Source organism: Garra rufa, chromosome 21 (assembly GCF_049309525.1).
Source record: "Garra rufa chromosome 21, GarRuf1.0, whole genome shotgun sequence".
NCBI classification, from domain to species: domain Eukaryota; kingdom Metazoa; phylum Chordata; class Actinopteri; order Cypriniformes; family Cyprinidae; genus Garra; species Garra rufa.
In genome coordinates this window covers 40,739,323-40,755,761 of record NC_133381.1, presented here as the reverse complement: position 1 = coordinate 40,755,761, position 16,439 = coordinate 40,739,323, and the positions used below count along the sequence as shown (strand labels likewise).

The 16,439-nt window shown below is 36.1% G+C and overlaps 1 protein-coding gene across 4 annotated transcripts in view; it reads left to right on the top strand.

Annotated features, from left to right (window-relative positions):
- Nucleotides 1-15,893, top strand: part of fermt2 (FERM domain containing kindlin 2) — a 56,252-nt gene extending 40,359 nt beyond the window's left edge. For 2 of the 4 annotated variants that reach the window (XM_073826641.1, XM_073826639.1), the window contains 10 exons: nt 1,287-1,394; nt 3,148-3,282; nt 4,001-4,050; nt 4,844-4,968; nt 5,049-5,155; nt 5,557-5,775; nt 9,000-9,020; nt 11,258-11,382; nt 11,598-11,739; nt 14,247-15,893. In XM_073826641.1, coding sequence (XP_073682742.1) covers nt 1,287-1,394; nt 3,148-3,282; nt 4,001-4,050; nt 4,844-4,968; nt 5,049-5,155; nt 5,557-5,775; nt 9,000-9,020; nt 11,258-11,382; nt 11,598-11,739; nt 14,247-14,420 — 1,206 coding nt within the window. In that variant the 3' untranslated portion in view covers nt 14,421-15,893. The remainder of the gene's footprint in view (nt 1-1,286; nt 1,395-3,147; nt 3,283-4,000; nt 4,051-4,843; nt 4,969-5,048; nt 5,156-5,556; nt 5,776-8,999; nt 9,021-11,257; nt 11,383-11,597; nt 11,740-14,246) is intronic. The other 2 variants (XM_073826642.1, XM_073826640.1) reach the window with 1 other exon arrangement.
- The last annotated feature ends 546 nt before the right edge of the window (nt 15,894-16,439 follow it).

Here is a 16,439-nt window from a genome sequence, read left to right as displayed (position 1 = left end):
CACAAAATCAGTCTTAAATAGCTTGAGTATATTTGGAGCATTAGCCAACAATACGTTGTATGGGTCAAAATTAATCGATTTTTCTTTTATGCCAAAAATCATTAGGATATTAAGTAAAGATCATGTTCCGTGAAAATATTTTGTAAACTTTCTACCCTAAATACATTAAAAAAAAAAAAACTTTAAAGGCGATTTTCTCAATTTTTTGATTTTGTTTACAAAGTAGTTGCATCTTGGCCAAATATTGTCATATCCTAATAAACCAAAATGTGAAAACTTAAAATCTTCTTGATATTCCCTGATGTTCCTGTTAGTAGCATAAAACCATCTATATTTTGATTATTTTATATACATAAGGTCAAGTTTATTTATGTAGCACCTTAAAAGCAATGAGTGCTGACCAAGGTGCTGCACAACCAAAAAGGTGTTCAGAGATTGTTGTTTTTAAATTGGCTGGAGCAGAGCGAGTCTGTGATTTCTGTATTTTCACCAAAAGTCCCATTATAATCTGACCCAATGAGTCTCTTATTTACATCCTGTTGCACAGACCATATTATGATAAAGTATTGGTAGGTGGCAAAAATAAGAGAGTAGTAGACATGACTGTGTTCAGCTGCAGTACAGCACTTTGATGCTCTGAATATAATGCTATAATCAACAATTGTTTACCATTAGTTCATCTTGGTGGCTATTGTAGTAAAAAAGCAGTGCGTTTTCAAGAGAGCTCCACATGTAATGCTCATTTCACATGCAAAGATGTCAGCCAATCAAAGCAGTGGGCGGTTCTCATGAAGTCTCAAAGCGGACACGCCCCTTCCAGTAGAGCTTTTAAATCGGAGAATAATTTTAAGGTAGAAAATGAGCATTTATTTCTACAATTTAAATTACATTTAGACTTTTATCCAAAGTGACTTACAAATAAGGACAATGGAAGCAATCAAAAACAACAAAAGAGCAATAACATGCAAGTGCTCTAACAAGTCTCATTTAGCCTAATGCAGTACACACATCAAGGTTTTTTAAAATTATATAATAAATAAAAAGAAAATAGATAGAATAAGAAAAAGAAAAAGCAAGCTAGTGTTAGAAGCCTAAAAATAGAGAGATAGAATATAAGAACAGAGAAGCTAGTGTTAGTTGTAGAGAATAAGTCTAAAGGGCATACAATAATTATTATGAGCCATTTAAGATTATTAGTTATATATATAATCATTCGTTTTGTAAGGACGGTGTGATGAAAGTGGTGTTGTGGTGTCATGTTTTTAACACTCTCCTGACCCCTGCAGTATGATGCCATCAGGGTGAACCAGCTGTATGAGCAGGCCAAGTGGGCCATCCTCCTGGAGGAGATCGAATGCACCGAAGAGGAGATGATGATGTTTGCCGCCCTGCAGGTACATGAGGCAAAATTTATGCGAAAGCCCTGTCTGTTAGGACTGCTGCGTAAGCATGCCGTTTGACAGTTTGCAGTCTTCACTCAGGTCCTCTGGCCCTGTTAATGAATTGGATGGGCTCAGTGCCTGACTGCGTAGCATCTGCAGCGTGCAAACGTTTGGCTGCTGCGTTTGTTTTCACTGGCCCTTTGGCCAACGATGACCCTGCTATTTCAGACCCTCATAAATGTTGAGTGACAACACCTCAGGACGCCTCGCTGTCTTCACATCAAGTAAATATAGAGCGGGCGTCTGTTCCAGGGAGGTGGGACATGGAAGACCACCGGGAGTCTCCGGTCTAAGGAGGTGTTGGTTGCTCCAGCAGGGATTTGTGGAGGTGTATCAGTGGTGTCGACTTTCTGTGTTTACGTACAGCGAGGTTAAATTAGTCAGGTCTGTCCCTCCCCATCAGTCCGCACCACGTTCAGTCAGAACTCTGTGTCTCTGGGAAGGGCTCAGCGCCGTCAAACATCAGCATGTCTAAGTTTAGCCAACATTATAGCGAGGCTGTTAACTGTTGAGAGAAATCGGTGTGTCATTCACCTACTAACTACTCTTATCTGAGCAGAGAGATGGTGACATGAAAATGCCTTTAGCCTCCATTCTGAAAGCGGAGCTGTCATCAGCGTTCAGTGAAATATCCTTCTGTAGTCCAACTGTCTACTGTAGCACCATTGGGATCGTTTGACAGCTAATTTTGATTAGTAGAATGAGGTCACAGGCTTTAAACTCATACATGAATAGTATTATAGTTCATTTGCAAAAACAGATAACTCCATTCTTATCAATTTTCAAAAATCATGTTTTTTCATTGTGCATTCCAGTTCATCTCAATCAAACTGCAGTTGTTATTTTGATTAAGTAAAGATAACAAAAAATACAACTTAACACAATAAAACGCAATAAAAACATGATAATTTAATAATAAAAAATAAATAAATTTAAAAAAAAATTAAATTTTAAAATATAATATATATAAAATATATATATATATATATGTATATATGTATTAAAATGACTAAAACTGAAATAAAAATTGTTATAAACATATTTATTAATATTAATAATAATAGAAACGACATATCACACAGCAAAATGATTAAAATGATAAATGAAAAAAAGTATAAAATTTAATTTTTTTTATTTACATTAAAAACACATTCAAAACCTATAATAGTGACTCAATGGTACTGAAATAACATAGTAAATGATGTAAAATATTATAGCATTAGCTTTTTATTTCTCCTTTATTTTGTAAGTGTTTTGCATTTTTTGCAGCATGTGTGAATGCATTTTAAAACCCATTCATGAACATTTTTAAAACAAATACAAAATAATTGTTGCATTTCACATATGCATAAACATTTAAAACCTAAAAAGCATGTTTAACATCAACATTTTCATTTAACAAATTGAGTTTTATTTAGTTTTGAAAACCATTGAGTAACAGTGTAGCTTGCAAAATGTAAGACATGTCTTGCACTTTATTTTGTAAGAGTTTTGAAATGTGCAGCCCTGAAATTTAGGGCATGTCTGGATACAATTTAAAACTAAATAATGAATATGCTAAATAAATGTTACATTTCACAAATGCATACAAGTTTTAAGTATGAACATGTTTAAATACTTTTGAATTGGAAGATGCTAGACGTGGTGCTAGAGGGTAAAACCTTACAATAAAGAAGTGTTTATTTGATTGTGTTTTTATTTGCAGTACCACATCAACAAGCTGTCCATCATGTCTTCAGACAATCACATGAACAACAGTGAGAAGGAGATTGATGAGGTTGATGCAGCTCTGTCAGATCTGGAGATCACTCTGGAGGGAGGAAAGACGTCCAACACACTGGTAGTGAACCACATACATGAAATTTCATGATAATTCATACTACTTCCATTATAGCCTTGCACATACACCTATAGGCCTCTAGGCTTCAACTATTAGCATGAAATAACTTCCATTGTAGTCTGTGTCAATGCAGCACCTATAGCATGGGATTGTTGTCATGCATTGACATACAATTCATTACAGATACTTTATCTAAACACACCTACCTCATTTATCAGATATGATGAAATAAAAACAAATGGTGTCATATTCTGATATGTATTTCATCATTTAAAAGGGAAGCACATCTGCATGTGTGTGTATGTGCAGTACTTCAGAGTGTAAATGCTGTTTTTTATCAATAGAAATTGGACATTATACATCACATTAAAGGTTAATTATAAGGAAAGACTACAAATTTGAAATATTTTTCACATTGCTTTCATGCGCTTAAGCATTACTTCAAATTAAAGTCGTTCAAATAAAGGATTATTATTTAACAATATCTCGTTTGATCATTTTAAGCAAGCCATATTCTCTAGAGAGTTGGAGTGCAGTGATTGGATAGCAATTTTATTGCAGACAGAAATTTAATTTAATCATAATAAACAGGCTGCAATAAAAACAAAGAAAAAATGAAATCAAAACAGTGTATTCTGATTATTTCTCCAGCTGTAACATGAACAATTTATACTGTGAACGTCATTTCTAACTTTATTAATACGCTTTGTGTTCCCAGGGTGACATCACATCCATTCCTGAACTGGCTGACTATGTGAAAGTCTTCAAGTGAGTTGAAGGATTGGAAAATATGTTTTGGAAAATATGAGATTTTTTTGTTTTTGTTTTTGGTCCCATACGCTTGAATTAGTGTAAGGCAAAAAAAAAAAAAAAAATCTAAATAAATTAAACAGGCTGCCTATGTATTACACTGCAAAAAAAAAGTTCTTATTTAGATTTTTGTCTTGTTTCCAGCCAAAATATCAAAAAAAAATAAAAATAGTTTTGCTTAGAATAAGCAAAATAATCTGCCAAAAAAAATCTCATTTCAAACAGAAAACAAGATCAAGTTTCTTACCCCATTGGCAGATTATTTTATTTGTTTTAAGCAAAAACGCACTTAATTTTGACTTGTTTTTTTTTTTTTTTTTTTGAAAACAAGACTTTTTACTCATCTAAAAAAATCTTTCTTGATTTTTTTTATATATTGACTGGACACAAGACAAAAATCTAAGTAAGAAAAGCATTTTTTGCAGTGTATTTAGTGTAAATGTTGTCTTTCCACAACACTAGTGGCAACACAATTAATTACAGTGTGTTTGTTTAAGCAATGTGACAATATTGGCTCAGCCAGTGGTGTGAATGTGGGGCAGTTCTAACTGTTTGACCACAGATCTCAACTGAAAGTGGTTGAAACGCTAGTGGCACATAAATTACACACTACAGCTATTTATAATGTGCTTTTATTTTGTTCTATTGAATATTAAAAGAGTGGACATCACAGAGCTGATCAACAGTAGTGACTAATCTTTTATCAAAGTTATTTTCCTCTGATTTTGACAAAATTTTGCTTGCATCTCAGACCAAAGAAACTCACTCTGAAAGGATACAAGCAGTACTGGTGCACATTCAAGGATATCACAATCTCCTGCTACAAGAGTCGCGAGGAGGCCCACGGCACGCCGGCGCACCAGATGAACCTGAGAGGTGAACGCTCTCGACGGACACTGTCAGATACTGTTTGTTTACTGCATCAGCACTGCATCTCAATTGCTGTTTCTCTGTAGGCTGTGAAGTCACGCCAGATGTGAACATTTCCGGTCAGAAATTCAACATCAAGTTGCTAATTCCTGTAGCAGATGGTATGAATGAGATCTGGCTGCGGTGTGATACTGTGAGTGAGACGTTTCTGTTTATTTCCACACACTATTGTGCAATAAATCGCCTCACATTTTCAATTGTCCTAAAGGAAAAGTTACTTGACTTGCTACTTCAAAAGTAAAGTTACAACCTCATCAGGGGTTAAACAAACTTTGCATTATTTTATATTATTTATTTCAGCTAGTTTCCAAACTTATCTCATTTGAATTTTTTGCACTCTTGATGTTCTAAATTAACAAGAAAAAATATATAGACCGAAAAAAACAATAAAAATTATTAAAAAAAAAAACATTCAACAAAATTACTAAAACTTTGAAATTAAAATGATAACAGAAAGTTGAAAAATAAAAAAAGCTAATTGAAATTATAATATCTCAGTGATATTAAATAAACACTCGTTTCCCTGTTCTTCAGGAGAAACAGTACGCTCAGTGGATGGCGGCTTGTCGTTTGGCCTCCAAAGGGAAGACGATGGCAGATAGCTCCTACAACTTGGAGGTCCAGAACATTCTGTCCTTCCTGAAGATGCAGCACATGAATCCTGATCCTCAGATCATAGAGCCCATCACCACCGACATCAACCCTGAGTGTCTTGTGTCTCCACGATATCTGAAGAAATACAAGAACAAGCAGGTAAATCAAGTAACATGCCGGTCAGAAAACACTGATAGCAGAGAGCTGATGACAGGCAGGGAGAGAGACCTTTATTTCAATACATAGCAATAAACAGCAATATTTTTTACAGATTTATTTACTAATGCATGCAAGTGAAGCAAAGTCATTGTTGAAAGTTGTTGACATTTTTAGTACTGATTTTCTGTCTTAAAGGAGTAGTTTACTTTCAAAACCAAAATGTACAGATAATGTACTCACCCCCTTGCATCCAAGATTTTCATATTTTTCTTTCTTCAGTCGTAAGGAAATTGTTTTTTGAGGAAGAAATTTCAGGATTTCTCTCCATGTAATGGACTTCTATACGAGTTTGGACTTCCAAAATGCAGCTTCAAATGGCTCTAAACGATCACAGCTGAGGAATGAAGGGTCTTATCTAGAAAAAAGATCGGTTATTTTCTAAAAAAAAATTACCATTTATATAGTCTGGGTTTCCTCATGCTGCCTTGCGCGCAGCGCGATTTTATTCATTATTCATTATTTGGAAACCATGGACCGAATTTTCACCTCAGATAGGGAACCAATCACAGAACGGGGAGGGAGCAGCAAGACGATGACGCCTTTTATGCGACTCACCGAAGCAGTTTGTTTATAACTATGGATCCAGCATGGTAGCAGACGCGAAGTTATCTTTCGATGCAGCCTTAGATAGTGTTCTAAGTAGTTTAGAACGCAAGTTTATTTTGAAAAAAGAGCAACTTTTGGCGTTCGCTCTACATCCGGTATAATTGAAACGATTGGCTATGAGCTACGCACAGGCACATTTGATAGACATTCGTATCGCCCAATAAATGGCTCTGGGCATTCGTAAACCACGCCTCAAATACGAGAAAATGAACATGACGTGGTTTGGCGTTAGCCAGGCTACCATTTATATACTGTTTAAACCTCAAATGCTTGTCTTGTCTACTCTGTGTAGATTGTTTAGGAATCCTCTACAGGATTCCAATGATAATTTAGGATTCCATAGGATTTGTCTTATAGGACAAGACATAAATATCCTGTAAGATAATTTCTACAGGATTTTAATGGGATCCTGATTTATTTTAAAGCATGCGCCCTTGTCAAAAAATCCTTAAGGATTCCAATAAGAATTTTGTACAGGATTCTTATTGGAATTTCTATCATATTTTGTAACCGTTCCTATTCCTATATGCTTTAAAATAAAACAGGTTCCCATTAAAACCCTGTAGAAATTATCCTACAGGATATTTATGTCTTGTCCTATAAAAAATCCTATAAGACAATTCCTAATGGAATCCTTTAGGAATGGTTCCAAAATCTGAAAGAAATTCTAATTGGTATCCTGTAGAAGATTACTATTGGAAAAACTAGAGTAAAGTGAAAGTATGTCGGGAGGCGAGTGTGTGGGAGTCAACAGACGGCTTCTGTGTGCTGCTGCTGCTGTTGCCGCTGGTGTCGTCTTACAGTGGCCCTGGACTCAATCCAGCTCCTGTGATGCTGGGGGGATGGTGGGCTTCCTGTCCTCACATCTCACTTGCTCCCCCACCAGCTTATCGCTGGAAGAAACTTTGAGGAGCTGGGGTGGGGTCTTCAGAAACAGGCGGGAAAAAATACAGGAAACAAGCTGTGCCTGGGAATGTGGAGAGGCAGTCTGGGAAGAAGACAGAAGTTTGTTTGTGAGAGCGACGTTAAGAGTCCGGATGATTTCTGAACACTTTTATCCATGCATTACAAGCTCGATTTCATTTCTTCAGAGGCTTACTTGGGGATTTTATTCCCAGAGGATGTGGGTCAGAAAGCACTGAACTTTGGGAAACAAGGACAGATGACTTTCTCACTTAACTTTCCAGACTCGACAAGAGCAGAAAAGCGGATGTTGTCATCCAAGTGGTGGGGAATTTCAGAGGTCTCGCCAGTGTTCCTGGGTTATAAATGTGTGTGGCGCCACCTTGTGGAGTCACAGGGGTATAGTTTGGAGTTTGATTAAAACATATTTCAGGTTAATCATAAACTAAAGCTCAGTAATGAACTTTGAACCCCATTTTATGTTTAAAATCCTACACTTTCCAGACTTTTTAAAATGTACTGATTGGTGCACAGTGTCAAAGATGTCATTTCATTTTTTAAATTTCATTTAGAGCTTAATGGACAAACCAGAAGATATTAAAATATAAAAAACAGCTACATGATGACAATGGATGTTGGTTTGACTAAGCCTCGTCTGAACACTTACAATAATTTCAAAGACGAGTCTGGTAGTTGATTGCCATTGTTAACATGCATGTTGTTAGATTTTTAACTTAACATGCATTAGCATATTTTTTTTAACATGGAACTGAGTGTTGCATAGTTTTACACCTTGTTTATATCTTTTAGCATGTTTCCAACATGTTTTAACACATTGCTGGCATGTTTATTTTTTATTTGCACATTTAGCATGTATGATTTACCGTGTTGCTAGTATGTTCCTAGCATGCTTTATCCCATTGCTATTAAGATTTAGCAAGCTTTACAATGTTTTACAATAATAGCGTCCAATAACTCTTTTCTATAAGAGGTATTCTGTGAAGTTTTGACCCCCTCTTCGGAAGTTTATGGAAATGAGGACCTGTTTGGAAGTCTGATACTGGAAATCTAAAAGTCGGATCAATTAGAAAAGATAGGGAATACAGAGTTAGAACATCCTGAAGGTCTGTGCCAAGTTTGGTGGTCACAGCTTAAAAACTCTAGGATGAGTTGCTGTTAATAATAAGCTTAGTGGATCAGTGTGTTGGCTTTGTCAAGCCAACATAATAAACCATTAGATATACTACATTAATCACTCTGACATCACTGCAAAAACAACTTCTCCCATTTTAATCAGCGAGGATAAATCTACACTACGAGCGCCACAGTTTGCAGACTACAAAAGTCTTCTTTTTGGTGTCAGATCAACAGTATAGCATACATATTTCTATGTCTGCATAATATGTACAGTCAATCCGGCTGGGTCTAATGTGATCCCATTGCAGCGTGTTCCTCTGATCTCTCCTGTCCAGCTGATCCTCGTGATCCTCTCCCGCTGTATACTCACATGCACATTGCACACCCTGCCCTTTTCTCTTTCTGTACATTAACGGTTGTTTTGATTCTGTTATTCTGCTTGTTTGCTGCTTTATTCATTTATTTGCTTTTCCCTTGTTTCCTCTCCGTGTTCCTCTTCCTGTTTCCACCCTCCTCAGCCAGGTTTTGTCAGGGACTTGGTAAGTCACTCGTTTGACAGCTGGTAAATGTCCGTGACTCACTAACACTGGTGCTGTGTCTCACTCCAGAGATCCTTCCATTAACCACTTTACCATTTATAGCTGTAGCTAACCCCAAAGCTCACATTTCAACTGTTTAAACAGATCATGTTTTGAGCCACTGGTGTCTCCTCCAGGACAGCTATGTGCCTGAATGCTGTTAAAAGTCAAAATATGTATTAGCTTGCATTTGGTGGGTATTTATAGAAATATAAAGAAGCATCTTGTAGTCTCATGACCTTCAGGCTTATATTCTCATATTAAACTGTAAAACTGTCTGTTATTTTAAGCATGATTATATCTCATTTGTATTGATTTAGATGACACAAAGCAGGTTTCTACAGAGCTCCTAAAAGGACATGGTGATGGAAGAAAAACTGGGATGTGTTTGCATTCTCTCACAAAACTTTTGCACTCCCCTGAGATATTTTAAATTAGTTTGCAAACCTTTGGCACTCCCCATATAAACTTGGTGTTTACTTTCAAAACTTTTGCGGTGGAAATAATGAGTTTTGAAGAAATTCAATTTCATTGCTTTTGCAAGGGAACGCAAAGGTAAATTGGATAGGTTTGCGAGAGAGAGTAAATGTGAGAAAATGAAAAGTTTCTCAGGCGAATGCAATAGATTTGCAGGAAAACTCAAATGTTTTGTGAGAGAACACAATAGTTTAGTGAGAAAGTAAAGTTTCGTGGGCAAAAACAATAGTTAAGCAAGAGAATATAAAGTTTCTTGGGTGAAAACAATAGTTTTTTGACAGAATTTAAAGTTTTTAGGTGAATACAGTAATTTGTTGAGAGAATGTAAGGTTTCTTGGGCGAATGCAATAGTTTTACTAGAGAATCTAAAGTTTAACCAGAGAATGGAAATTTTCTTGTGCGAATGCAATAGTTTTGCAAATGTAAAGTTTCTTGGGTGAATGCAGTATTTTTGTGAGTGTCAAGTTTTTGGGCGAATACAATAGTTTACATTCATTTTCTTGGGCGAATGCAATAGTTTTGTGAGAGAACACAAATGTTTTGTAAGAGAATCTAAAGCTTAATGAGAGATTGTAAAGTTTCTCTTGCGAATGCATTCATTTTGCAAGAGAATGTAGTTTCTTGGTTGAATGCAATAGTTTTGTGAATGTAAAATTTTTGGGCGAATGCAATAGTTTATGTTCAGTTTCTGGGGTAAATGCAATAGTTTTGTGAGAGAATGTAAAGTTTAATGAGAGAATGTCAAGTTTCTTGGGGGGAAAAAGTAATTTTGTGACAGACCGTAAAGTTCTTGGGTGTAAAGTTTGTGACAAATGCTATATTTAGCAAGAGATTGTAAAGTTTCTTTGGCGAATGCAATAGTTTTGTGAGAGAACACAAATGTTTTGTAAGAGAATCTAAAGCTTAATGAGAGATTGTAAAGTTTCTTGTGCGAATGCAATAGTTTTCGCAAATTTGTGAGAGAATGTTAAGTTTCCTGGGTGAATGCATTCATTTTGCAAGAAAATGTAGTTTCTTGGTTGAATGCAATAGTTTGTGTTCAGTTTCTGGGGTAAATGCAATAGTTTAGTGAGAGAATCTAAAGTTTGATGAGATAATTTAACGTTTCTTGTACGCATGCAATAGTTTTGCGAGTGTAAAGTTTTTTTTGCCGAATGCAGTAGTTCCGCTAGAAAAATGTTTTCCTCCTATCTAATTTTTATCATCACCATGTCCTGTTAGGGTCTCTGTAGTTTTCACTGTAGTCAAAACATTTGTCTCATAGGATGTTTAAAATCTTATGAAAATTGTATTTTGAAAAGGTCATGCGTTTCATTGACTGATCTTTTTGTAGCATGGATCGGTTCTGATAGACTCACGAGGCAAGTAACTGATCTGTGGGAGATTCCAGTGACTCCTTCATATGTGAAAATGTTTCATGTTCTGGGGAAATAAGGACTAAACAGTGGTAGCTGGGATTGCAATGGCTTCTGTGAATGTATGTTATGCCGCATGTGTAACCGATCATAAGGGATGCTTGAACAAGACAAGCGTCTGGTGTGTTCACTGTGATATTTGCGGTGTTTGAATACAGCAATATCATACTGAAGTGTCTGGTGTTTCATTCTCCTGTCGGGTTGTTTTCTAATGACACTGTGTCCATGTGTTCACTCTGACCTTCTGCTGAAGTTATGATGCTTATAGTAATTGTGTATTAATGCTCACATACACGTTGTCCTCAGATTTCAGCCCGTATTCTGGAAGCCCATCAGAATGTGGCACAGATGAGCCTCATCGAGGCCAAGATGCGCTTCATTCAGGCCTGGCAGTCCTTGCCAGAGTTTGGAATCACCCATTTTCTTGCCAAGTGAGTGTCTAAACCTTTTCTATCTCTGAGATATTTCAAATAACTGTTTGTATTTACAGGTTCGGTGAACTATCCCATTAAGAATTTGTTTCTTTCAGTTTTATCTCATTGCACTCTCACTCACTCTCATTCTTTTCAACAAATCTGCTCAGATAAACATTGAGCCTGTCTTTCTCTGTACTTCTGTTGGTAATTGTTCCATTTTTTTAAACTAGGTTCCAGGGAGGAAAGAAAGATGAGCTGATTGGCATCACCTACAACAGACTGATCCGTATGGACGCTGGCACAGGAGACGCCATCAAGACCTGGCGCTTCAGCAACATGAAACAGTGGAACGTCAACTGGGAGATTAAGATGGTGAGATGTTTTTTTTTTTATGTTGTTGACTGTTGCTAATGGTTATGTTGTTAGTTGTGAGCAAGGCTCCATATTAACCATTTAATGGCCTAGTAACATAATTAAAGCCATCTGTAACAATGGCTTATGCTGGTTCTGATTGCAGAAGATCTGCCGGTCTTATCTTACATACTGTGATTCTGAGTCCAATAATACTATGTTTACATGTACTGATAAGCACCATAGTTCATTGTAAGTGGTCTGTCCATAAATCATGATGCTGCACAGGAAAACACTAATTTTACAGTCTTTTTTATTAATAAAAAAGGTTTAGCATTTACTTTTAGCACCTGGCCCTCAATCAGGCCTGTATTTGTCTTTATAGACTGTTATTTGTCTTTCTCCACTATAGAGTGAACAAATCCCTTGGTTTATTAGGTTATTGATCCTTTGCATATGTGTTTTCTCTTAAGTATTAAGATTTTTTTATTGCTCATGTAGTCTGGTATGATGAGAATATAGAATATGGTTTTATTCAGAAACAGACAGGGTTTAGACTAAGCCAGGATTAGGCCATAGTTCAATTAGAACATTTCAGTCATTTTTATAAACGTGCCGGTGTGCATCTTGAGACAAAACAAAGGCACTGGCATGTTTTAGGATTAATCAGTGCCAGTTTCTTTCAGTTAAAACAGCTCAGATTTACATTTTAGCCTGGGATTAGGCTTGAGCCTTGTCTGTAAAACCAGGGAGAAAAGTGATAAATTCTGTTGCTTGTAAATCAGTGAGATCTTATAACAGTATAGCAGATATATACTTAAAATGACATTAGTTGTCACTCTATATCTACAATAATGTCTTAGTAAAATGAGATTGAAATGGTGTAAACATATAATGCAGTGCAAAAATAATTAAGTCTTACTCATTTTTCTTAAAAAAAAAAGATTCTTAAAGAATCTAATAAAGCCAAGCTGCTTCAGTCCAGTAAGTGTTCATCTGGAAATATTACTACTAGGGATGCACCGATAAAATTTTGTTTTTGGTCGATGCCAATACCAATTTTTAACAAATAACTATTGGTCGATACTGATGTTGGTCAATTGCATAAAGTAGGGCTTAAAAACAAAACAAAAAAGTGAACGGATCAGGTGCAGAATCGATATTTAAACTCTATTTTAACCCTCTGTATTATTACCGATATTCAGAAACTGGTTTGAGTAGAAAAATACCTGTTAATAATGTTATCTTGTGCTTAGTCATAGCAATACATCATCTTTTCTAGATTTTGACCAAATGTATTAAACAAAAGAAAAAACTGTCAACGCTTTAAAGACATTTCAAGTATTTTTTCAAGATATTTAAAAATGTTTGCAGCGTGGATTAAAAAAAATCCTATAAGCGTTTTGAGTGGAGATACCAATTTCGGAAATACCATTTCAGTCGTTGGATGCGCCAGCGTCACGTTTGCATAGGCTGTATGCCGTCTGACAAACTATATTTTGTACAGATTTTATTTTGTTTTGGCAAGTATTTAATTATTTAGCCCAGAGTAAAACGTTAGATTATGCAACAGACATGCAACTCGTTGTCTCCATACAGATAATTAATAAACCATCGGCATTAGCCCTTTTCATGCTATTTCTGTTAAGTTGATGGTTTTAAAATATTAAAAAATCGGTGACCGATACATTGGTGCATCCCTAATTACTAGTTATTCTTATGTTTCCTTAATAAAAAATTTAAGGGATTAGTTCACTTTGAGAACAAAAATGTACAGATAATGTCCTCACCCCCTTGTCATCTAAGATGTTCATGTCTTTTTTCTTCAGTTGTAAGGAAATAATGTGTTTTGAGGAAAACATTTCAAGATTTCTCTCCATATAATGGACTTCTATGGTGCCCCCGAGTTTGAACTTCCAAAATGCAGCTTCAAAGGGCTCTAAACGATCACAGACGAGGAAAGAAGGGTCTTATCTAGCAAAACAATGGGTTATTTTCTAAAAAAAAAAAAAAATACAATTTATATACTTTTTTACCTCAAATGCTCGTCTCAGCAAGACGAGCGTTTGAGATCAAAAAGTATATAATTGTAAATGCTTTTAGAAAATAACCCATCGTTTTGCTCGATAAGACCCTTCTTTCTTGGCTGTGATCGTTTAGAGCCCTTTGAAGCTGCATTTTGGAAGTTCAAAATCGGGGGCACCATAGAAGTCCATTATATGGAGAGAAATCTTGAAATGTTTTCCTAAAAAAACACCATTTCTTTACGACTGAAGAAAGAAAGACAAGAACATCTTGGATGACAAGGGGGTGAGGACATTATCTGTAGATTCTTGTTCTGAACGTGAACTACTCCTTTAAGATTTGACAACAAAAAGACACGTGAAGCACCAGCTGAAGGTTGATGTTTGTACAAAAAAGACCTTTGACCTGTTAAAAAACTCTAAACATGCACATCACCTTGAACCCAAGATCAGCTGTTGTTCAGAAGGCCTCACACTTCAGCATCTGCTCTGTTCTCACGGCAGGTGACGGTGGAGTTTGCGGACGAGCCCAGTCTGGCGTTCATCTGCGCCGAAGTGGACTGCAAAGTGGTGCACGAGTTCATCGGCGGCTACATCTTCCTGTCCACACGTGCCAAGGACCAGAACGAGTCTCTAGATGAGGAGATGTTCTACAAGCTGACCAGTGGTTGGGTCTGAGCGCCGCAACACTTCATTCTGCTACTTTCACACTTCTTCTTCTTCTTCCTCTCTCTCTTTTAAACCACTCCATCGTGGCCGTATCATAATTTTTTGAAAACTGATTTTTAAAAAATTCTGTTTATGCGCATGAACGCGTTCATAACACTAGCAGAAGTGCCGACCGAGGACATCTCGAGTCTCTGTTTCAGCAGAGCCGTTTACTGCTTCCCTCCAGAAGCGATTTGTTTGAGATGAAGCAATAGTAGCTGACCGTTATACACTATAACCTTTGACCCTGAATTGAAATACGCCAGCTTTGTGCACCGCGGAAATGCCGATTATTTATTTGTCACTAATTTTAGGTTGCATCATAACTGGTGAATGTGCGGTGCTCATTTGTGCATATTAAACTTTATTGAACTCATAGAGACACTAGAGAAGGAAAAGTTACACTAGCTTTAACGTTGCTGCTTTTGTCAAAAACCCAATCAATTTTGTCCTTTCTAAGCACTTCGCAGATAAGCTGTAGTTTGAAGTGTGGTGCGTGTTCAACACTACATTACATTTATTGACGCAGATATTTTTTTACACTTATGATGAAGGAGAGTCGTCCACTTTTTTTGTAGCAGCTTGCAACAGGAGAACGGTTCTGAATCCGTGGCTCCACAATCTGCTTTTGAAGGTCTAGGAAGTTTGTTTTTAGTATTTTATTCATCACGCTTTATTGTGAACCAGTATAGTATTATTCAAAAGCATTTCTTTAATACGTACCAGCGATAGGTCACAAATCATGCAATTTCCTTTTTTTTTTCTCTCTTTCCGAAATGAAGGATCGTTAAATGAAGTATTAGAATTTTTTTTTTGTATCTAATGTAAAAAACACAGGTTTTAAAAAAAAAAACATTGTACAGTTATTTTGTTGCTGCTTTTTTCTGTCATTTTTTGGAAGTGTATTTTTTCCAGAAGAGAGGGGAAAAAAAGCCATTTTTTGACATTTACGGATTGGTGCCTGTCGATCTTAAGGACTTTTAGAAATATATATATTATAAGTGCATATGAAGAAGTCTGGAGCTCCTGGCTGGAATAAAATCATGTAGATTATGGCATTCTTTATATCTCTGATGAGAAGGAGCTTCTGATGCTTTTATTTAGTTTTTCCTGCCTTAACTGACGAATATCCACACTCGTTTGATTCTGCTGCAGGAGCGCATAGCCTTTATGAACGTGTGTCATACACTTCAACACTAATGAAGCGCAGCAGAATCTTCTTTCTGTGCCTTTTAGCGCATCACTTCTTGTCAGTATTGTCTCCCGATGTTTCTCCGTATGAAGGCGGTTTCAGAGCCAGAAATGAAGATTATTATTATTTTTTGTTTATTTGGTTTTGTTTTCTCAGATGCCAGCAGTGCGTTGCATGGCCTGCTGTTTTAAGATTGTAAAAATGCCATTTACCTGACAAATAAATAAAATCATTTTTATTTAAAATCACAAGCATGATTCAGCATGCCTTTATTTCATGTGTTTTTTCCCCATCATTCAGGTTGCAATGGTGCATCTTCACCACAAGAGGGCAACAAAAGTTTTTCAACAAAGTTGAAATTTATTCTATTATATCATCAAACTCATCTAAGCAGTAGCTTGTATTTGCAGATGCTTCAATCCTAAACTATTTGCACATTTTAGTAAAGCATATTAAATGAATAAAAAACACCTTGTGTAATATTTATTTTACTTAGATGGACAAGCGACATGTTAAACAATATTAAGCAACTCTTCATGTGCGAATTGGTTAAAAACTACTTATTTGAGAGTTTTTATTTGCTATTTTGTACCCAGTTAGCAAAAAAACAATGGAATTTGACATTGGTAGTCACTGGATGTACTTGAAAACAGTTTTTCTGTTTCTCTTTAACACCTTTGTATCGTTTTGTGGATGTTGATAGTTTCTGCTTTATTAAAAACAAATTACCTCATCATCTTGGTCTTCTGTGACAGAGCTTTAACCAAAGAGCTTGTCTTATTTGGAGAGACTTATGT